The 19,772-nt window shown below is 36.2% G+C and overlaps 1 protein-coding gene across 1 annotated transcript in view; it reads right to left on the bottom strand.

The window, feature by feature from the left end:
- Positions 1 to 5,072, bottom strand: part of LOC140139503 (uncharacterized) — a 70,156-nt gene extending 65,084 nt beyond the window's left edge. Inside the window, exon 1 of the mRNA XM_072161233.1 lies at positions 4,836 to 5,072. Within this exon, the coding sequence (XP_072017334.1) occupies positions 4,836 to 4,944 (109 nt within the window). The 5' untranslated portion in view covers positions 4,945 to 5,072. The remainder of the gene's footprint in view (positions 1 to 4,835) is intronic.
- Between the last annotated feature and the right edge of the window lie 14,700 nt (positions 5,073 to 19,772).

The raw sequence follows: 19,772 nt of genomic DNA, 5'->3' as shown, positions 1-19,772 counted from the left end.
TGCTTTATAATCGGTTACCCAACTGAAACTATAATACCAGTTCATTGCAATACCGCACAGGTAAAACAGAAACATGTGATTTGATCTGATTTAATCAGTTGAGCTGTTTTCAATGAGTGTTATCTTGGTTTAATAGCTTTTAATGGGGTTTAAGTCCTGCAAAGGTCGTGGTGAATTCTACTGTAGACATGACTGCATCATGAATCTATTTAGATTGAATCCTATCATCAATCGTTAAAAGATTGACATATTTCAATCGGCCAATTTAAGAGAATGGTACAGGTAAGACTCCATTGACGGGATATGGTGAATTTGCAATTTGGTAGATATTCATAGCAGATCTAAATTCGTCTTGTAGTATACAATATGTCAACATCTGTATGGTTTGGCTAATTACCGTCAGCATGGTTAGTAAGACAATAATTATTATCACTTCACGTGACCCGGGGCACTCACTAAAAATCGGTGACGGGGATGTTTTTACTAACTCCCTATAATCACCCATGACCCCTTTTTTGTTTTCCTGAAGTAACTGAACTCCCTCTCACCCAATAACCCCTTTTATATGTTTCTGTCACCAAAAGACCCCTCTCTTTTCAAGAATTTGAGACAAATTTCTCACCGAATGACCCTGTTTTTCATTATTTTTCTTCGATTTTTTCCAAAAATTTCAAATTTTGATGACATTTTTCAACAAATTTTTGATGAATTTTTGAAACTTCCCAGTCTCACAGAAAGACCCCCTTTTTGGTAACATTTTACCCAGTCTCTGCAACAGACGCTCGAGTTTGGCCACCCAAAAAAAAAAATCAAATTTGAATAATTTGTCTTGTCAGAGTGGGACTAAACAGAACCTTGTCACACTGAAATGGATAATCTTGTCAAATAATGAGTTGGAGATCTTGTCAATATGAATAGTTACTTATTAAAATAAAACGGAGACTACTAATTTCGATATGATTATCGGTTCAAAATGAATATACCTTATCAAAATGGACAGTATATCTCATTAAAACGAATGAGTAAGGATTCTATTAAAAATGAATATACGAAATTAGAGTGTCTCCGCCCTTTTTTCTTTAATATTTCTTTTTGCCGCCCCTTCTTCCGCTGCCCTTCTTTTTTTGCCGCCCTGCTTCAACCCCCGTACCCCACTACACCCAACCTAACCCCACCTCACCCCCCCCAAAAAAAAAGCGCATGTATTGTATGTAACCAGAGGATGATTTAAGCACTTCCCAGCACTCCACTGTGGTCAACTTGCGGTTAGCAGCTGTGTGAGTGAACATGACACCACTGCCCGGGACCACTGCATAAACGTGTATGGTTAAATTTGAATTTGGACTGATATATTTACAATAAAAACACATTCAAAATGTCGGTCGATTTCACATTTTATGTTATCTACAGAAGGTGTAAATTATCCTTCATGCATACATCACTTTAGATCTGAAATCGACTAAGTAATAATGACACACGGGCAATTCTAAAACAACATCTTTTGCACAGACTTCAATGGGATTTGAGTTAAGTGGCAGTTGAAACTCGCGTCCCAGCAAACACAAAACGTTTTCGACATCATTCGCAAAAGGTTATAAAAGGTTGTCAGAAAACGTTTAAATGTCGGGTTATATAAAGGGTATATTAAGGGTATAAAACGTTTTAAGGGGGTGCTACACCCCTAGCCAATTTTTGTTGCCTATTTTTGTGTTTTTCTCGAAAATTATAGCGCATTGGTGACAAGTAAGATATGTATATTATAGGGGCAAAAAAACGTTTTTATGACCTTTATATAACCGACATTTAAATGTTATTAAAACGTTTTGAAAAAACATTTTAAGAACATTTCTGTGTTTGCTGAGTGCAAATATTTTAACATAATGTTATTTAAGTGTTGACAAAATATTTGGCAAAAATGTTTGCAAAAATAGTTTACAATAACATTTTTGAAAACATTTTAAAAATATTGTTGTAGTGTGTCTTCATACAAAACGTTTTAAAACGTTTTCATGACCTTTATATAACCCGACATTTTAATGTTATTAAAACGTTTTTATGTAAACCAAAAGCCAAAATATAACTTGTTAAAAACGTTTTTAAAACGTTTTTGTGTTTGCTGGGGTGATAACACTTTTACAGTGCATGATGGGGCTTCCTTAAATCATCCTCTGGTATGTAACCTACCTCGTTTACAAAAAGAAGGTCAGTACGTTTATTCGGGGAGAAAAAAGGACGCTCTTTGCCGCAATGCATGCTGCAGCATGCATAATTGGCATTAAAATTACAAATCCGGTATAAATCCCGATCAGTCAGCGTGCGGTTAAAAAGCCTAATAAATGTCTATATTGATATTTTTGTCATGTGCAAGGTGCTTGGGGGATCCGTCTATCATGTCTATCAACTCACCCGCACGCGGGTATACTTATTTGTGTTTATTTTCCAATAACTTTTGTTTTCGATATTGTTATTGTTATGCTTATCCCCGCTCGTAGAAAAAATATAATGTGCAACGTTGAACCTTTTTATCTCCCAGGGAGCACCCTCATGAAACAAGTGTTCTTTATATAAGTTCAAGAACCCAGAACCCAAAAAGGTTCCTTATCATGCTTGTAGAACCAATATGGGTTATAAATTGCCTTTGGAGAATCGCCTAATGGTTATTTGAAGAACCTTAAAATTCTTCCTGGAGGACAGCCGAATAGCGGCCCCTACGGTGATCATGTTCCACATGTTAAGGAGGTAGGTAAGCTTACTTAACTCTCTCCACGCTGGTGTCGACTGCAAAAGTTTCAAAAAAATTCAAAAATTCAAAAACTTTCATAACCATATTTGGAATCAGCATGAAAAATGCATTCAAATGAGTACAAACAAGCCTAGTATTGGTTCAGTAGTTCTCAAAATTGTTCTTGATATTTTGAGAAAATATCTCAAAACTTGGACTTTTTATTAATATGAGATGGCTAGTACCATGGAAGAAAGAGATAAGAAGGAACCACAACGAACGCATTCACTTTGTACACTCCCTTTACCGACAATTAATTGACATTGTTATTCATGAGGATTTACTTTGATCAATACCCCGCGTTAAATAGGTGATTGGTATTGTATTCCATGTATTTGCATGTCTTCTGGAGCGTGTGTGAAGGATGATTTGAACTAATGACCTTCCGTGCAAGCACCCTATAGGATTTTCTTTGGTGACGTGATCATCGGTCATTGATGGCCTACATCTTTTTCTTCCATTTTGCTCAATTTTTCCGAACTTTGATGACTTTTTTCTCAGAGTTGGCAGTCTTTGGCACTGAAACGAGTTAGCTAGTTACGATTATACACATATAAACTATTAAATTAAACAGGTTTTATGTACCGGACTCAACCGGAACATTGTGCATTATTTAAGAACATTTTACATCTATTTTTCATCGAAAAGGTCACCAAAATCTTACCTTATTTGCTAAAGATGAAACTCAGCAAAAAAACGGCCGATTTTGATTAACTTTTCGATGTTTTATAGGACATTTTCTACACAACACGATCAAGAAAACAGTTTGACTGTAGATCCCAAAACAAAGCTACTATACATGTTCAGAGCATCAGTGAAATTCCATAATCTTACTTCTGGGTAGCGTTTGTTTGTTCGTGGATGGGTTTGTTATAAATTTTTTCCAATAATGATTTTGCCAAGCATCGATCGCGGTAAATGGATCATACATGAAAGTAAGTACCATTGATAGCTTTTCTTTTCATGCGTCAATAGATAAGCGGATTAAAACTTGGCCGATCGAAGTCGTTGTGGTTCCTTCTCATCTCTTTCTTCCATGCTAGTACGAAGAGTATTAAGAAGGCAGACATTGTCACTTAATTATTGTCTCTCACTTACCACATGTTGGTTGAGTTTTAATCAAGCGTTACCTATTTGTGGGCCATTTGGCGACGTAAAGTTGCAATATGCCGAAACTTTTGTCACTATCAGGGGCCGTTCAAAAACACCTGTTAGGGGGCCTGATGCAAAAGGTGGCCTTAAAAGTTTTGACCCTCCTAAGAGGGCCCTGAAAATATTGACTATAAATTTTCCTGGAAAAATTAAGTTTATATGCTTTTCTATGGGATTGACCCATTGAGATCTGAAAAGGGGGGGGGCGATAAAATTTCGCGATGAATTTTTTTGCATCAGCCCCCCCCCCCCCCCCAACAATTGTTTGTGAATGGTCCCTTACATGATGGTATAACATTGTATTATGGCATATACACTCTGAAAATAACTCCTCGACCTCACGAATGAATAGAATCTATTCAAACTTGATAAGTATCACTATTCGTACGGGAGCATAACAGGTTTCTCTTAAAGATTAACAAATTTCTATTTAAAATGAATCGGATTTGATAAGGCTGCCTTGTTATTTTAAAAGATGAAAAGGTTCTTGTCAACATTGAATAGATTCTTATAAAAGGCACGCAACGCTCTATCGCGTATACGCGAAGGCACGTGACGCTGACGTGATTGTTAGACACGGCACAATCAAACAATCGGCCCTCATGAATATGCGAGAATTCACAGCATAAAATGCACGGGGACTTTGACTATTGATACATGGTCTGTAGTATGTGATTATGAGGTCCTCCAGCTCCATCGATCAGATTCGACCATTCGACCTAATTGTAGATTATAAACCTTGAAAAGCGGATGTTGTTGTTTTCATAAATGATAAAATATAAAGATAAAAGTTCTGCCATTCAGCCTGTGCATCGCATGTGTTCAATTAGTAAACATGTTTTCATCAGAATTCAAGCCCGTTTCTGCACATAAGTCGACTTGAAATTCAAATCAAACTTACCTGTTGGTATCAGGCTCCCTGCTCCCTGCTGCCAACATATCGAACTCCATACAAAAATCCCAATCAAGATCATGGTATCCATGGAACAATTCCTTGTAAAATCCATCATAAAAGTCCAAAGTGCAGCAAAAAAAAATTCCAATATATTCAGTTAAAAAGTCTTAATATATTCGCTATTAAATCTGACTTGATTTTTTTAGGTTAACTAAATAAGATCACATGTCAAGCATTGAAGCAGACGCACTGCTGTTCCGAGCCCATGCAAGTAACTTTAGTCCTATGTGCTGTCACTTGCACTTGTGCTAATTGTTACGAACAGTTAAAACTTTCATGAGTGGTGGTGTTTCTAGATTATTTATCATGTTGATAGGCCTAATGAATGATATCCTAAGCTAATTTTAGGTCTAGTGCTGAACTTAATTGAAAGAGGAACTAAACCACATGTTTGCAATGACCTATTGTAATAATCCTAAATAAAGTTTTAATGTGCTGATTAAGATATCGTTAAATCAGGTGTTTTGGGCCATGCGAGCAAATGTCCCAGCAGGGTTGTTTGATTTAAATCATGCCGATTTAAATCGCGATTTAAATCACTTGATTTAAATCAACTTTTTTTTTCTTTGAAATTTTCACATGTAAAAATGTGTTTTGATTTTTTGTAAATACCTGGTACAGGCTGTATCAAACTGATTGGTACCCATCAGTACTGATGGTTATTGAAAAGCCTGTTTCTTCCCAATCCAATGTAGGATCTTCTTGAAATGACCATTATTTATAGTTATATAACTGTTTATCACATTAATCAACAAATTCTGTGAATCTTACGTTACATTGTGATGTGGCAGTGATGTTCATATTGCTGAAATTTTGATGGGTACCAATCATTTTGATACAGCCTGTAGGATTGTGCACATAACTAGCATCCCACTGCAACTCTTTTGACTTTATCATGGGGTATAGCAGTTCTTGGAATAAAAAAAAATTAAAAAAATCGATTTAAATTTAAAAAAATCCGATTTAAATAAAAAACAATCCGATTTTTTGATTTTTTTAAAATCAAAAAATCAACAACCCTTTGTCCCAGAAACATTATTATGGGTATTATTCCTTCAGAATATCTGTAAAAGATTCAAAACATGAAAACCTTTGGATATAAGGAAGTAGTCCTAACACAATTTCAGCTAAATTTAATTTATACATTAATTCTATAATTATCTTTTTGAGTATGCTCTGCGCCTATGGCGTATACAGCAATGACACTGTTTGAAGCCAACTTTCCGCAGATACGGCTCGAAAATGTCCCTGTACTATGGATTTACCCCCTCCTGGAGTTAGCCCACACTTTTGGGAGGGACATATGAGCTTATTTTATTCTAATTAGCTCAAAGATAAATATGACCCTACTAATACCTCCTCAAGACACTCAGGTACAGTTTCAGCAGATGCGTAGTGGTGTAGCCAAGGGAGGGGGGGGGGCAATGGCTGGCAGCCCATTTTTGACAATTTTCGTCAAATTCCCCCTAAAAAGTTGCATTTCCCGCTTTGCCCCCACCCACCCACCCCTGAAAAAGAATTTGGCTATACGCCACATGCGACGCTGACGCGGCGCAAAGCATATGACTTTAGAACACAAGTCCTATGAGTTTCCATTAATCACTACATACAAGGATTATATCCCAAGGACGTGATGACCAATCGTCAGATGTAGGCCTATGTGATGCAATATACATCTACTTGAGCCCTATGGATGGTCGATAATCGCTTTATTGCTGAAGTTACAACATTACCGTATCCCACCAAACTTTTTTATATACATTAGCAGATAGACGAGGTCTGCTTGTTCTCTGTTTGCAATCTTCAGTGATCGGCTCTTTTCAAAGCCACCACAAACTTTAACATTAGCAGATAGGCGAAGTCTGCTTATTCACTGTTCACAAGGGGTAATCATCAGTGAACAGCTCTTTTTAGAGCCACCAAACACTTAACCATTATAAGATAGGCAAGGTCTGCTTGTTCACTGCTTACAAGGGGCAATATTCAGTGAACGACTCTTTTCAGAGCCATCAGTAGGTAAGGGGCGGGCTACATGTCTCATACTTAGGTACTTTATTGTCCTGATAAAGTCAGAGCTACTCCTGACGAAAGCTTGACAGTTCTAAACTTGTCGACGGCGAACCCGCTAATAACTTACTCATTATTATCCCGGGAAAATTATGACATCTGGGGTCTAAATTCTATGAATCTGAATTAATCACTACAAACCAGGATTATAACCCAGGGACTTAATGACAAAATAACAGATGGATAGGATGCTATTGGACATCTGAGAGGCCTTGGACTCGGTCTCTCACAAAATTGAAGCCTTCTCTTAAACCCAGCAAACACAAAACGTTTTGGACATCATTCGCAAAAGGTTATAAAAGATTGTCAGAAAACGTTTAAATGTCGGGTTATATAAAGGATACATTAATGGTATAACACGTTTTCATAACATTAAAAAACATTTGTTGGTAATTCACTGCACAGCAAACACAAATGTTTTACAGAAAACATTTAAATGTCGGGTTATATAAAGGGTATAAAAACGTTTTAATAACATTCCAAATACATTTTTGAAAACTTGGTACAAACCATTCTAAACAGAATGTTATTTTGGGGTTGAAAAAATATTTTGCAAAAAATGTTTGCCCAAAATAATTATTTACAATAACGTTTTTAAAATGTTTTCACGACCTTTATATAACCCGACATTTAAATGTTATTAAATGACATTTCGAAAAGATTTTTAAAATATTGTTGTAGTGTGTTTTCATACAAAACGTTTTAAAACGATTTCATGACCTTTATATAACCCGACATTTTAAGGTTATTAAAACGTTTTTACCTAAACCAAAACCCAAAATATAACTTATATAAAAACGTTTTAAAAACATTTATGTGTTTGCTGGGAACATCAGGGGTTCAAATTCTACAAACCAGGATTATAACCCTTGGTGCTATTGGACATCTTATGCTGGTTTCATACTTTCCTGCCGCTTGTCGCTTTGCCGCTCCGAAGATGATTTTACTTCACTGCGCAATCTCACCAAAAACGCTAGAGGTGACCAGCGGCAAACCGATATATCGATCACTCCACCGCTTTGCCGCCGCGGCGGCAGCACCGCTGGGAGTTGATTTTAAGTCAACTCGGAGAGGTGCCGCTCTGACGTATGAGAACAAAATACGATTTTGGAGCGGTACTGAGCGGTAAGAGTGGCTTTCAGAGTCATGCCCCTGCCGCTCAGCGGTGTGCCGCTCCGCTTGCAGAAAAGTACAAGCAGCATGATGAAGCGTCATGCCGCCCAGCGGTAAGCGGCAGAAAGTATGAAACCAGCATAAGAGGCCTTGGACTGGGTCCCTCACAAAAATAATGCCTTCTCTTAAAGTTGCAACATTATGGCATCAGGTGTCCATATTGTATGAGTCTAAACCATATTAAGGGATCTGGAATGAGCGTTTTGCCGACAGTATTTTTTGTGAGACATGAGAGCACCTCAGACCTATCGAATTGCATTCTGAATACGAAGCATGTCTTTCTGATATAAAATAATTTTTGAAATTCACGATATAATACAAATTTTATGACAAATTATTAAAATTTGATATTTTTCAAATTTTTGATATATAACAGTCCTCGAAATAAATTTTATAAATCTAATGATATATTCTTAAAGTGTATGTAGCTGGGAGGAAAAGCCGACGATCAATTGAAAATGTTGACCTTTTATATTGAAGATATGGATTTTTTTCCCAAAAGACCTATTTTTTGTTGATGTTTTGGGGAAAAAATCCATATCTTCAATACGAAAGGTCAACATTTTCAATTGATTGTCGGCTTTTCATCCCACCTACATACACTTTAAGTATAAATCATCAGATTTATCAAGTTTACTTCAAGTACTGTTAAATATCAAAAATATCAATTTTTAATGATTTGCCATAAAATGTGTATTAAATTGCGAATTTCAAAAAATTAAAATTATTTGATATCAGAAGGACATTCTTCGTATTCAGAATGCAATTCGATATGTCTGATGTGCTCTAATGTCCCACAATAAATACTGTCCAAACGTTCGTACCCCTTCCCTTAATTAATCACTACAAACCAGGATTAAAACCCAGGGATAGGGTTTGATGACAAAATAACCATAATAACAGATGGAAACCTGTCTCTTAAACGTCAGAGGCCTTTGAATGGGTCTTATATAAGTGCGTTCTGTTAAGGTTGCACTATTATGGTATCAGTGGCCTCAAATTCTTGTGAGTCTCATATTAATCACTATAATCCCAGATTAAAATTATTATTACCGATTTACTTAATGACACAGAAACAGATGGATGTGGTGATGATCTCAGACATCTAACATTATCTAAGAGGCCTTCGATTGGGTCTCGCCTTCTTCCCAATTTGCCCAACATTGTGGCATCATCAGGAGCCAGGTTTCGTGTGGTCAGAACACTTTTGATCATGCTGATTCATCGATCAAACAGGTCTTTGCGGTAAAATATCAAACGATATATCAAACGAACAGTATGAACAGGCATATGCTGTATGCGGCAAAAGCGGATGGACGCGAAATTTTTCGATGGGGGACGTCACCCTAAAAATCTGGAAGAAAAATAAAGCAATAATTATCGTGTGCATCATCCTTTATCGCCTAAAAACCCAACGTGTTTAGAGCAAAAATAAGGTAAAGTTGCACAATTTTGGGCGTGCACTTGCCAAATAAATACCGAAATGCACCATCGTTTTCAGCTAAGTTAGTCTGAAATCTAAACTTTTTCGCGTACTATGCGCACAAATATCCCAATAAAATCGGCACAACATAATATGCCGTAGCATTTTTAGTGTCGAATTCGCTTTCTCGCGCGGCTATAAATAGGCAAGCTGATTCTTTTAATTATATTTTTTAGGTCTGAAAGTTACAGTGACTATAATGATTGCTTGAAGTCTCATTTTAAAATAATTGTGTTCCTTTCAACGCACGTGCACACGGTGCTCCTTTCTGCAGGTGCTCAAATAATTGGTAATCTACAGATTATTTTTGAATTGGATGGATGGTCTTAGAGGTGCCCCTTTAATCGTTGGTTTATTTGTATTTGTCCTTTTTCTGATATTTTAACTTTAGATAGTGTGTTCAGTTATAACTAACATGTTTAACGCGTTATATGCTTGACGTATTTCAAACTAGTGTTGATAAAATAAATAAAATAAATGACGATTTTGTCAATAAAATAATAAACGAAACCTCGCAAAGAAACATCAGGCGACAGACAAGGAACTGCGCTGCCCCTCTTGTTATTTCGTGTTTGCATAAAAGACTTGGCTTTATACATCAACGTCGTGTGAGAAATATATAGCTTAAATCGGTAGGCGTCCATAAATCGATACAGGGAAGTGCCACTGATCGATAGAACAGGAGCATACCATGGCCGCAAATCGTGCAATCGCGTAAACAGTTTACCCTCACATCCCTGGTAAGAACTACCAGCTTATTTGAATTGAGAACCGACGGGTACATTCGTAGAAAAGAAAGTTCCAAAGGGACCTTATTGCCCGTCTTATTGTCCTCCCAGGAGAACCCCCCGGGGGGGGGGGGCACTCCCTATCTGAAATGGCAGGGGTGTGCCTCGGCCATGTTAAAAGTAGGGGCATTCAGGTCAAATGTACAATTACAAAATATGGGGTCATTCAGTACACAACCTGAATAAAAATGGGGTCATTCGGTATGAAACTTTGAAAAAGGATGGTCATTGGGGTAACAAAAAGTAAAATGGGAGTCATTGAGTACAGGATTGCCAAAAGAGTATCATTAAGTACACATAAATAAGTGCCAAACTGCGTAAAAACAACTTGGCCACCTTGGAAATGTGAAAAATCTCAATTTGTCTGGAGGAGAACACAAATACCACCAAAATTTGGGAATTAAAAGGGGGGGTTATTGGGTATAGCAGGAAATAGAAAAAGGGTGTCATTGAGTACATGAATTTTTTTAAGGGGGTCATTGGGTAATAGGTAGGACCATAACACAAAAAAGGGGTCATTTGGTACAAGCCGGTTTGAAAAAGGGGGTCTATCCCGAGGCACATGATGCATATCTGTCATGGAAGTGCCCCCCCCCCCTTCCAGGGAGAACCCTGGAAGGTTCTTACCCAGCAAACACAAAACGTTTTTAAAACGTTTTAAACAGGTTATATTTTGGGCTTTTGGTTTGGGTAAAAACGTTTTAATAAAATTAAATGTCGGGTTATATAAAGGTCATGAAAACGTTTTAAAACGTTCTATATGAAAACACACTTCAAAAATATTTGTTAAATGTTTTCAAAATCTTATTGAAAAAAATTTTCTGCAAACATTTTTTGCCAAATATTTTGCCAACACTTAATTAAATGTCGGGTTATATAAAGGTCATGAAAACGTTTTAAAACGTTCTATATGAAAACACACTTCAAAAATATTTGTTAAATGTTTTCAAAATCTTATTGAAAAATATTTTCTGCAAACATTTTTTGCCAAATATTTTGCCAACACTTAAATAACAATATGTTGGAATGTTTGCAGTAAGTTATCAAAAATGTTTTTGAATGTTATGTTATGAAAACGTTTAATACCCTTTATATACCCTTTATATAACCCGACATTTAAACGTTTTCTGACAACTTTTTCTAACATTTTGCGAATGATAGGCGGAACCATTAAGGAGCTTAACACACGGAGGAATTTGCTATTTGAGCACCGAAACAGGTTCCGGGAGGTTTATAGTAATTCTGACAGGGCCTGCTTTTCTTGTAATTTCAACGATTAAAAGGTTATCAGTCGTAAATCAGAACATCCCAACCTCAAAACGAACTGGGTTCTTAACGACACCACGTAATCATGTAATTGGGTTACATAAAATGTATGTACTTTTAACCAGTAATTTTTACCCACGTATCCCATCATGCATTGCAATCCCTGCTTTCTCCACAGCAAATGTATTAAAAAATGAGATGTGAGGCACCTAGATATTGAAAACTATATGAATAGTTTCACAATTCAATTTTTTTAATAAAAAAGCACCCCTGATTTGAGTTGCGGTGAAATTGGAAGTTGAAGTGGGGGAATGTACCGCAAAGCATGGTGGGATACTCCCTTCGGCTGCTGGGTTTTTATTAGGAGCTCATTACTACTGCATTTTTTGCTCAGTGATTTGGTACCGTATGAGCCATATTTTGAAACTCGGACTACAAGCTACTACGAGGGGGTGGGGCGTTGTTGTAATCCCCCTAATTTTCAAGTGTAACGTCATAATGTCGTTGTATTTGGTACCAATGTATAGCTCATGAAGAAGTACAAACATTCTCCACATAATGTCGAAATGAGCTATGACGTCATAATGTATAGTCAAAATGTATAAGCAAAATTCAATTTTCAAAGAATTTTCTCCTAAATATCCTAAAAGAAAATGACTGTTTTGACCTATAATTAACAAGTAAAAAGTCAGCAGCTCTTGGAATAATTTTACAAGAGGGAAATGAAAATTATGGATTTTACTGTATAAACCAATGGTGGGCCTCATACCGTATCCCTCCCCCTAGATATTATGGTCATTTTGATGGCCGGTCTAACATGAGCGCAAGGATGAATCTACAATTAGCTTAGGTCGCTTGGGAGTAATTACACGGGGTTTTTTTTATGACGGATGAAAAACCTTAGGGGTGGTACCCCCCGGCCAAACGTTCCCGTGCGTACTGGCTTCTGGTTCCATGATGTTTTACACAGTTTTCTTGCAATGCAGCGTACATGTATTTAATTTAATTTGCTGCCCTCTTGGAATTTGTGACTATTATTTTTCTTAGGAAAAGGTAAGAGAGCGCTCTACAGATAGCAGTAACTGGTACTAAGTATGTTGCCAGATACTTGGCCTAAATAGTCTATCATGAAAGGGTTATTAGAGCGGGAGGGTCCGATGTTTTAATATGGTTTGTTTAACCTTACATTTATGTATATCACAAAAGCGACCTATTTTCATGTTTTCAGTTCAAATGGATATAAGAATCAGACATATATATCACAATGGCCCGCAGAATATAAAACATCAGTGTGTGATGGGGTCACAGAGTTCTACTTTTTTGAAGCACTGGGGCCATTATGTGAAATACACGTGTAGATTATGACGTAGTAATATTAACATTATTTGTTGATAAGATTATTTGTCCACGAGAGGAGTTTGGTCCTGGGTCACACGAGAGCGGCTGAGAATATTTAGTGCAATCCTCAAAACGTTGTTTAGCCATTTTTGCATTGAACACATTCCTGCCTTCACTTTGTAAACATGTTTAGAAGCCAAACTATATCAATTTCCTAAACATGAATCTTCAATGTAAACATTATTCCTCAATATTATGCTATAACATGTTTTGCAATGTTCCGGGGATTTAGTACCTCAAGCAGAGGATGATTTAAGGAAGCCCCATCATGCACTGTAAAAGTGTTATCACGCGAGTTTCAACTGCCACTTAACTTCTCAAATCCCATTGAAATCTGTGCAAAAGATGTTGTTTTAGAATTGCCCGTGTGTCATTATTACTTGGTCGATTTCAGATCTAAAGTCATGTATGCATGAAGGATAATTCACACCTTCTGTAGATAACATAAAATGTGAAATCGACTGACATTTTGAATGTGTTTTTATTGTAAATATATCAGTCCAAATTCAAATTTAACCATACACGTTTATGCAGTGGTCCCGGACAGTGGTGTCATGTTCACTCACACAGCTGCTAACCGCAAGTTGACCCCAGTAGAGTGCTGGGAAGTGCTTAAATCATCCTCTGTACCTCAAGTATGATGAAAGAGGGCGTGGTTTGTCGATACTGAAAGTGATTCATGCGCGTTAAGGCGCTCCCAACTTGAAAGCGAGGCGATTGAGACACCCTGTCGCGTCTCTAAATATCAACAGGCAGCGTGTGTCCCTGTATGGCCCCAAGCAAACGAAAGGTGATAGGGAGACGATGGGTCGGGAATATAACCTGGTCGCAGGTGTATGTGATATCGTGCTGCGGTATTTATTATGTGTTATCGTGTTATATGGAATAATTCAAAGAAAAATTACACAAAAGACAAGAAAGCCTTAAATTTCCCGTCGTGTATTATTTATTTGAAAGCTTTTTGAGATTCGCCCATGATCAATTCTGTCTCGCTGATCCACGTTGAGATGAGAGCGCTATTTTTTGTGGGACATGAGAGCATATGAGACACATCAAATTGCATTGCAAGTGTATCAGTTGAGTGATAATTATTTGCAGTGCATGTATTTTCATTAATTCAGCTAAGTTATGTCTCTTGGCTGATGTTGTTCGTTAGAACGCAACTTTGGAGTCTCTATTAAACACGACAACAAAGTAAACAAACAAACAAACAAAGGGCATCTTTCACGTGTTGAATATTTGTATTACTTTCTGCTCATAATAAACTCAACTTATAGCGATTAGATGGCCAAAACCAGCATTCTTGTAATTGTGCGACATCACCCTGTCCCTGTTCCTCTTTTCGCATTTCCGTATAACGAAGGAAATAGGTCGGATCAGGACTAGACCACCTCGTCGTGACTAAAGCACGTGAAAACCACCGATTTTGTTAAAGCTATTTGTATTGCCACCGCCGGCCAACGAACCGGCCACAATGCGATAAGATACCCTTGACAGTGAAATACCGGCTCAATATAACCATGAATTCAGAGAATCATTAAGATTTTATTGTCATTAATTGGTTTGTTTTCCTTTTTCTAAATTTTTCAATTGAGTCATTTGTGCTTTTTTATCGTTATTAATAAACAAATGATTCATTTTTGTAATTGATGACAAATTTTAATAGCTATATCGTCAGACTACTACACTACTTGCCTAAGTCATTTTTGGTAATTTTAAGAATAAAGTTCATAATATGGTTCAAGCATGCATTAAGGGGACTGGCAGTATCACTCAAATTGTGAAATTTTAGACATTGTTTTCATTAGAGAATGAATTTGGAGAAAACCTTCTGATAATTACAAACACTCGCTGAGCAGCAAGACCTTCCCTCTAAGCTTTTAATCCGATAAGCTGATTATCTATTTGTTTTTATGAACTGGAAGACATTCTTTGATGTATTACTAAGCTCAATCATCTAAAATTACTGGAGCGTGAGCCACCCAGGCTGGTGGCTCAGCGTAGTATTCTATTAACAGAAGGTTTTCTCCAAATGCGTTTCCTACTGGTATTGTATCTTTAAAAGTAATGATGATAAGTACATAAAAGTATACATTTTCAGGAAAGAAATGATGCAAGGAATCCAACTAGCACGGTAGATTTGGCAAAAATGAGTAGCTTTTGAGAAAAGAGCCAAATTTGATTTTCCGTGCCAATTTTTTTCGGTCCAACATAACAACTTACCCTTAATTTCCAATTGACGAAAATTGCATATGTTTGTGTGTTTTAAGACACAAAACTAGGACCTGTTTCCTCAATTTTTTGAAAATATGGGTCAAAAAGGATGAAAATTTTACCTTTTTTTTTTTTTTTTCAATTTTGACCACAATTGTGGATAATTTAAAAGAGCATTTCAGCCGCATCCTCACACTTTTCTCAAAAGAAAGTTTAGATTTTTATACCACTGGAAACCTCTAGCTATATAATGTTTGTACATTTCTTGCAGATTAATTCGTTAAGCAAAAATATCGCCAATATTGAATGACGTTCTGCTACACCAGAACGAAATTATATACAATACTGGCCTATCGGAGCAGTGTAATAAACATATTAATCATGCCTATAGTCTTTTAGTTTTGCTTTCTTGTTTATGTTTCTTCTCTTTTGTTTCTTCTCTTTTGCTTCTTTTCTTGTCATTTCTTTCGTTTTCTTTACTTTTCTCGTCTTTTCTTTTCTTTTCTTTTATTTTTTCCTTCTTTTCTCGTCTTTTTATCTTTTCTTTTCTTTTCTATCGCTATTAAATGATATTTATTATAATGTTATATATCATTTATAACCACTGAACACATTGGCGGTACACATTGTAACGGGTTGTTTAATGTGGTGCAAACTTCATTTTTGGCTTGTTCAACACACAGATGACATAATTTTGTGATGTCGGTTATCCCTGTTTTTACCCTTTTCAAAACACAATAATTACATAATCAAGTTTTGAAAAACTTCAGTTTACTTTACTTTACTTTACTATACTTTACTTTACTTTTTACTTTACTTTACTTTTTTTACTTTTACTTTACTTTTACTTTACTTTACTTTTTACTTTTTACTTTACTTTACTTTACTTGTATTCACTTGAATTCACTTGAATTCACTTTACTAGCTCAGGGAATAAGAATTAAAATCGATTTATTTAAGGAGTCAACAAGTTCAAAAGTATCACTATTAAAGGATATTTATTGATAATGCTATAACATATAACCACTGAACATATCGGTGGTACACGTGACGGGTTGTTTGATGTGGTGCAAACTTCGTTTTTACAATGTTCAACACACAGATGACATAATTTTGTGATGTCGGTTATCCCTGTTTTTACCCTTTTCAAAACACAATAATTACACAATCAAGTTTTGAAAAAGTTCACTGAACATTATTCACAACGGGGTAACTTATGTTCCAACAGTCACTTTACTTTTACATCCTACTGTATCTAACCCAGGGGCAGCGAGCGGCAGGGTCGGCATCATCGAGAGCGGCGGTTACGGCTTGTTTAGCCAACAACTTCTGGGTGATACAAAGTACATGTTCTTTGATTAGTGCTTACATGGCTCTTGGCCAGTTATCATCCAATATTACTTACTAGTCAATCTCATTGATGAGTTGCAAACCTAAAATAGAAACCAAATCACTGTAGGCCTATATAGTTCAAAACTCGATGTCGTACTTATGCCTAAAAGCATTATTTTGAACTTTGTTTGCAATGATTGTAGACACGCCCTTTTAATTCAAAATTATTAAAGAAGTCTCCGGCAATCATAACATTATGCCTTATTTGTTAGAAAAATAATTATCAAGCACGAATCACATGTTTTATTTAAAACAAACTTATATTGACCATTCGAGTGCAATGGCGTCCCATAAATACAATGAAGGTTGACAACAATTGAGCACAAGTAACCTCTACGTCATTGCACTTTCGTCGCGGGAATTTTGAATATCGCGTATTGAGAGCCGACTGTTTTTATTCGTTTTTATGGTCAATATGAGTTTGTTTTCAATAAAACCATGTGATTCGTGCTTGATAATTATTTTTCTAACATAAATTATAAGGCATAATGTTATGATTACCGGTGACCCCCTTTAAGGACTTTCAAAAAAGTATCTGCATGTGCAACCATAACTATTTCTAAATACGCTGGCGAAGTTATGACTGTAATAATCGTATTAACTACCACAGCAATAGATGAAAACAATTTTTGAATATACTGTACCGTGCTGCACTGGTACGTTACTCGGTACCTCTGCATTGAACCATACCGTATCATGCTGATCACTCGCACCTGTAAGATTAGTATCTTTTTCTGTCAAAAAGTATCCAATCTATAATTACAGACATACACATGTGATGAGTGAAACCTGCTTGTAGCGCAGCGCGATATATTCAAAATTGTTTTCATCTATTACTATGGTAGTTAATCCGATTATTACATCACCTCGCCAGCGTATATTCGACTCATTCACAACATCCGTCCATCAGCGAATGAATGGAGATTAGTGAGTGGGCAAAGTCACCCGCAAAGTCATAGTACAAACAGACAGACACTTAGATAGACAGACACAAAGAAGGATTATCTGTTGTGCCTTCCCCCGGTGCCTTCCGTATCTTTATTTCATGATCTTACCATTAATTTAATGCTTACATACACCTTGTATTGATTCTCGATGTACACGTGGATTGGGTGAAAGTTTCAAAATATTTATATTGGCGTTTAGTGGTTTATAAATAATTGTCAGGATTGGGCGATTTTGAAATTGAGATTGAGATCATCAATGTAAAAGTTATTCTATTTTTACATGAAAATTATAGGCTGAGGAGGATGCTAAAGTGCCGACTTTTAAGTCAATATTAATGCAACCCTATTCACAAAAGCGAATGGGTGGGGTTTGAGTACGACGTGTGTCCGTTTGTGTATTATTAAGGTGACAATGGTATTCTTGTCTTTTTATGCAGTTTTGCATTTTTTTTCAGCAATAACCCGATTAAGAAAAAATGTGAATAAATCCCTATAGTTTATTCTTATGCCGGATAATTATGTTGTCCTCCAATTGCTTTCTTCTCACCTGTTTGTTGGGGTATTTGTTTGTTTACTTGTTTATTTGAGAGAGTTTTGCTAGTGTGTTTCTTAACCTACCATATAAATCCGTCAATTGTGATAGGCCTACACTGATCCAAACATGCAGATTCGTTCTTTTGTTATTTATTTGTTAATCTTGACACACAAACTTAATACGATGTGAAATTATATTTTTTAATTTATCTTATACGGCGTGTTCTTTTCGTTAATTTTGTGTATGTTGAACACAATTTGTCAGTTTCATTATTTTTCATAATTGTTGTAAGCTGCCATTACTCTCTTAATTTGCTTAACTCTTAAAAAGAGTGAGAAGGGTGAAAGTCACTCCAAAAGAGTACAAATCACTCCTTGCAGAGTGAAAACTACTCCTAAATGAGTGAAAACACCCCTAAAAGAGTTGAAACCACTCTTTTAAGGTGTGATACCGGGTTGTGATATAAAGGACATTTCGAAAAAGAACTGTAAGTTTTGAATCTTTGTAGCTATTAAAAAATGCTGTACCCTATTCGGCGTCACCTTAAATTGTCAACAATCAAGTAGTTCAGCCCTTAAGCTATTGTAGGTACAAAATCAACATGTAGACCCTAATATGAAACTAGCCTTAAGGGTAAGTTTGGCTAGCCCTACATGTGTTTACGATTGTTAGGCGATGGTGGCCCTAGTCCGCACACCTGGATTGCAACGACCTGTCATCTAGAACAATTTTGACGAGAACAATGTGCATATTTTTTGATCATCTAATTTTAACTTGAACTTGAATAGCCTTCAAAATAGTTCTTTTATAATGCTCTGTGTGCTAGCCATAAGCCTTAATTCAGCATAGATTTTGAAAGTTTATATAAGTCATTTTGCCCAAAAATCGTCATACGATAGTATGCCAAAACAGCGACGCAGTGATTAGATATCATTCATTATCAAACATGTCAAAGGTCAATAATTAAGTTCAACAAGAATTGTCTTTAAAAAGACAACGCCGCGGATGATCGTGTTTCATAATTTTGCATTGATACGTGCCTGGGATGCCATTTGAACATGATTAAATACATCTACTCTAACAAGTATACTGCGCCAAAAAAGTACTCCTTAGAGAAATATTTTTATTTTAAAACTAAACTGTATTTGGGTAAATGTATTTGTTTAATAGATGCACTATCTCATCCGGACATTATGACACCCCTTTGAATCCAATGTTACTTCAAGAAGCAAAGTTACAAGCATTTGATTAGACGAAGGTCCAGTTTTAAAAGTGACAAATTGACCTATTCAAAACTCCACGGACTAGACATCTGGTTTGAGAGTGGTGAATGTGCCTTTAATTTAAAACAAAATGAGCACAAGAAACCTGAAGAAAAAAAAGAACTGACAAATAAAATGAAAGTTGTGTGAAGTACAGAGAAGTACAAACTAAAATAAAAAATTCTTTACATAAAGCTTCATTGAAAAAATTGTGTTGTCTCTGTTGTGCTTGTTGGACTCTTTTTGTGCCTTCTATAGGCTAGTTTGTCACTTTTAAAATTGGACCTTCGTCTATTCAATTGCTTGTAAATTTACTTCTTGAGGTCACATTGGATTCAATGTGGTGTCATAATGTGCA

Source organism: Amphiura filiformis, chromosome 18 (genome assembly GCF_039555335.1).
Source record: "Amphiura filiformis chromosome 18, Afil_fr2py, whole genome shotgun sequence".
NCBI lineage: Eukaryota > Metazoa > Echinodermata > Ophiuroidea > Amphilepidida > Amphiuridae > Amphiura > Amphiura filiformis.
This window is presented reverse-complemented; position numbering and strand designations above follow the sequence as displayed.